General features: G+C 31.0%; 1 protein-coding gene across 1 annotated transcript; it reads left to right on the forward strand.

Moving 5' to 3' along the window:
* The first annotated feature begins 364 nt into the window (after nucleotides 1-364).
* Nucleotides 365-1,189, forward strand: LOC133826311 (cystathionine gamma-synthase 1, chloroplastic-like). Its single transcript, XM_062258795.1, has 3 exons — nucleotides 365-685; nucleotides 794-889; nucleotides 1,010-1,189. Exons 1-3 carry the CDS (start codon nucleotides 656-658, stop codon nucleotides 1,139-1,141), a joined length of 258 nt encoding a protein of 85 aa, XP_062114779.1. The 5' UTR covers nucleotides 365-655; the 3' UTR covers nucleotides 1,142-1,189.
* The last annotated feature ends 3,645 nt before the right edge of the window (nucleotides 1,190-4,834 follow it).

Raw genomic sequence — 4,834 nt, forward strand, 5'->3', positions numbered from 1 at the left:
TAAATCAAGTGCTCTATTTCTTACCTAAAAAAGAGAACGTTCTGGTTCTATATGGTTATTGTTTCTTCATCAAGTTCAGTCAGCAATCCGGAGCAATAGTAGCAGCAAGGCATCTCTTGCTGAGGGTGTAGAGGCATCTGTTATATTGGCCAGGCTTTCAGAAATGGGAACAAGCTTCCTTTTGCTGCTGCTCAAATTGGCTAGGCTTTCAGAAATGAGGTTCTTGGATACATTTTTCATCAGTCACATATGTATCTTTTCAGTCATCCCTATCCATACTTTTTCTACTATGCATTTGTTATTACTTTTAGGATCTCTAAAGCTCTGTTTGATAATTGGATTCTATTGAGAGAGCAAGCAAATCATTTTTTGTTAAATCTTAAACTTTGTGGTAGGAAAATGTAATGTATATTGATAGTATTTAGAATGATTATATTGACTATGAAAGATACAAATTTCAAAATAAAGTTTTATATGGTTAGCTTTCTCTTTCTTTAACTTTAGTTGTTGTTGTTGTCATTGTTTTTTTATTTTTATTTTTGGTTCTGATTGAATTAGTCTTGGGCTTGGTAACTGGACAAGTTGTAATTTAAGATATTTTGTAGCTTAACATAGTTCAGAGTTCGATCAGCAACAGAATTCAACAGCATCGAGGATGGCCGAAGTTTTAGAGGCACATCCTAAGGTACAGGATGCAGCAATTTGTCACTGGACAGATTATAATTTAATACTTATCTTTTTATTTGTTAGTATCGTGTATTGTGAATTGATAGTGTGACAACATTTTTGACAGGTGGCTCAGGTCTATTATCCTGGCTTGAAAAGTCATCCTGAACATGAACTTGCCAAGAGGCAAATGACTAGTTTTGGTGGTGTCGTCAGTTTTGATGTGAGCATTGTTGACTATTTTTCATCTGTTTAGCTTGCTTTCGTGAGCCCGATATATGTTCTTTCTACCTCTACTCATTGGTATGTTCATTCTCAACCGGTGTATTGCTTGACTATGCAGATTGATGGCGACTTACATACCACCATCAAATTCATTGATGCACTTAAAATTCCATACATTGCCCCATCTTTTGGTGGCTGTGAGAGTATTGTGGATCAACCAGCAATTATGTCTTACTGGTACTGCCCTTGAATTTTCAATATATTGATTGAAAATGTAATTATTATTTGTCAGTAGTAAGTTTTATCATGACAAGGTCGGATTATCATACACCCTCATGGATGCATATTCTTTAATGAAAAGATTAGCAAAGTTTAGCTTATAAATAACCCAAATAAAATTCAGATTACTATGAGGCCTAAGGAGTAAATAGTTTTGGCATAGATGCCTAGGCAGAGTGATAAAATTGCTTTTGTTAGAGCTTTTCAGTTTGTAGTATGGTAGGACCTGTAGTAATTTGAGATTATTTTACATCTCTAAAGATGGTTTTTCTTCTTCTTTTCTTTTCAATCAAAGCTTCAGCTCAAGTGCACATTTTTCTTCTATATGAGGTATTAATGTTTATCTATTGAAATAAAATAGAAGAAAAAAGAGTGCAAGTAATTTTTTTGTTGATTAAACTATGTGTTGATATTTATTAACTCCTAATTTATACTTGTACCATATATATATAGTGATGAAAAGACTAGATTATATTTAACACATACAAGGTCATCTCTCTATGTCTTAGTTATTTTAATTGTTGCTTAAACTGAAGAGATTTACAAATAGAGGCACTAAGTTCAGCTCAAAATATTTACTGGCCTTTGTAAGCAATGATTGGGTTAAGCTATTATTTCAATGCCCTTAATAATGCATTTTTCAAGTAATATCTATCTAATTTTTTTTTTTGAATCCTGAGTAAGAAATTTGAGTTTGAAATCTCTTTGTTAATCTATATGTGGAGATCTTTCCTACAAATCCTAACTAACCTAATGATATTAGCTATAAACTAACTAGCTGTAAACTCTTTTTTTTTTTTTTTTTTTTTTTTTTGTATTTTATAGTAATAGTATTGAATGGTTGGAGTTAGATATCATTAATAATTAATATACATTTATGAATAATATTTATAAACTAAAAATTATATACTCTAAGTTTATAAAATAAACTAATATACACTATGTAATTAATATACATTGTGGATATGATTAGAGTGGAGTTTTGTCCTGAAATATACAAACAAAGGGAATCAAAATTTAGTTTAGCAAACAATATTTCTTTTCTTTGGTCCCTTCAAGTCTGACTTTGGGCAGGGGTTGGTTGCTTATGTTGTGTTGTATTCTACTTTGTTTTAATAAATTAAGTGTGTGGCCTCTGTCTAGGAAAATACCATTTTAAATTAAAAAAAAATCCAACACAGCTGTTTGAAAAGTGCACTAATCTATCGAGTACATGTGCCTAAGATGATGCCATTTGCAAGTTTCTTCTTTTTTTCCACTTGCTGCCCCTGTTTTGCATTTGGTCACTAATAATATTTCTGCAATCTGGTGCTCTTTTAGACATCTTAGGAGAGATCCAATGGGTGCACTTGGTTATGCAAGTTTGAAATAAATAATCCAAACTTGTAATGTAGATTATTGCTGCTAGTCTAGAATGTGCATGTGTTCGAGTTCCTTGTTAAAATAGTCAAAATATGGTCCAACTATTTCACTGCAGTCATGGGAACAATAGCTAACCACAATATTTATCAATTCATAATACATGAACTTTAGTCTTTGGCACAAAGAGCAATCGAGATATATCATCATGAAGGATTTTAGTATTGATGTTTCTCACTTGTTTTTAATATTTAGCTTCAATGGACAGAGAGATGCTGTTCTTTCCTTTTATATTTCCCCTGTCTGTTTAAAACCATGGAGTTGGAAAATTACATAGGATATGTTTTTTGTTAGGACCATGTACACTACAACAACACTTCATTGAAGCACTATTATTTCTTTTATCTTGCACTACTATTCTCTACTGATTCTCTTTTATTTTATTGTTCATCTGAAAATTCCCTAACTCTTTCTTGATAGCTCTCTTATTTTATTGAACTAAAACAGATAAGTATTTATCTTAGTTTTCCATTTTCTTCTTTTGAAGTTTTCAATGTATCATTTAAGAAAAGACTGTAAGTTTGTTGTTATGGTGGCAAGAACTTTTGTTCTTAATAATAAAAGGACTTTTTTTTTTACAATGTGCAGGTATATTGAGATGATTTCTTTGGAGCAATTCTTGACAACCTTTGTAGTTGAGGCCTTTAGAATGGAAGAATGTATTTCACTAATTTGTGTATACATTTCTTGTTTTGTATTTAGTGATAAAGTAATCCGAATTGGGCATAAATTATGTTGTAATATGATTTCTTAAGCTTAGACTAGTAGACTAAATATTGTAATTACATTTGAGTAATTAATAAAAATCTATTTATGTTACATTATTTGGCTTCAACTTTCATATTTGTTGTCCTAGTTTTGTGTAAGTAAAAAAAAGATTATGTTTCTCTAAACTAATATAACACATGTGTTATACTAAAGTGTAGTATAACACAAAAAATGTGTTATACTAAAGTATAGTATAACACAAAAAATGTGTTATGCTAAAGTGTAGTATAACACAAAAAAAGTGTTATACTAAAGTGTAGTATAACACAAAAAAAGTGTTATACTAAAGTGTAGTATAACACAAAAAAAGTGTTATAGTATCGACTATAAATAACATAATTCAACACTTATCTATGTATTAAAATAACACAGAAATTGTGTTATCGTTGACAGTACAATAACACATCTGTATAACACTGATAAAGTGTTAAGTAAAGTACCCTGACCTACGATAACATAGTCTATCTTAACACATCAGAAAGTGTTATCGTAGGTTTTGATAACACATTTTTGGTGTTATTAAAAGCATTTTTTCTTGTAGTGGCAGTTCTTTCTCATGAAATATGGCACAATCGTTTAGGGCATCCTGGAGCTAATGTTTTAAGATCTCTTTGCAAAGACAATTTTATTCATTGTAATAAATTTCGGGATAATTTTTTTTGTCACTCTTGTCCTCTTGGGAAACAGGTTAAATTACCATTTTATAACTCCTTATCTTACACTTCTTTGCCATTTGATATTGTGCATAGTGATCTTTGGACATCACCTACTCTTAGTGCGGGTGGATATCGTTATTATGTTTTATTTCTTGATGATTTTACGAATTTTTTATGGACTTTTCCCATTGCCAATAAATCTCAAGTACATTCCATTTTTTTATCATTTCGAACTCATATTAAAAGACAATTTGAAAGAGAGATAAAATGTTTTCAATGTGATAATGGCAGGGAGTATGACAATGGCCTTTTTCATAATCTTTGTCAATTACATGGAATGAGCTTTTGATTCTCTTGCCCTCACACATCACCTCAAAATGGAAAAGCTGAAAGGAAAATTCGTTCCATAAATAACATCATCCGCACTCTCCTTGTTCATGCCTCCCTACCACCCTCTTTTTGGCATCATGCACTACAAATGGCCACTTATCTCCTCAACATTCTTCCCAACAAAAAGCTTTGCTTTCCAAACACCCACAAAAATTCTCTACCAAAAAGACCCTTCCTACTCCCATCTTCGAACTTTTGGGTGCTTATGTTATCCTTTACTACCCTGATATTATGGATATAATATAGCTATGATAAAGTTGATCCTATTATAAACATAAATGTAGAATATATATATACTTAAAATAGAATATTATGTACAGATTCTAATATTGAAAGAAATATGATTTTTCCCGTGTGTGTTTTTCCTGATTCTCATTCAATATATATATACAAAATATGCAAGCTAAACTTTTGGCTATATTCACGTGTAG

The sequence above is a fragment of the Humulus lupulus genome, chromosome 1 (genome assembly GCF_963169125.1).
Source record: "Humulus lupulus chromosome 1, drHumLupu1.1, whole genome shotgun sequence".
NCBI lineage: Eukaryota > Viridiplantae > Streptophyta > Magnoliopsida > Rosales > Cannabaceae > Humulus > Humulus lupulus.

Coding starts and splice junctions, on each gene's coding strand:
- LOC133826311 (XM_062258795.1), top strand. CDS start 656: ATGGCCGAAGTTTTAGAGGCACATCCTAAG. Junction 686..793: donor TTTTAGAGGCACATCCTAAG/GTACAGGATGCA, acceptor CATTTTTGACAG/GTGGCTCAGGTCTATTATCC. Junction 890..1,009: donor GTGGTGTCGTCAGTTTTGAT/GTGAGCATTGTT, acceptor TTGACTATGCAG/ATTGATGGCGACTTACATAC.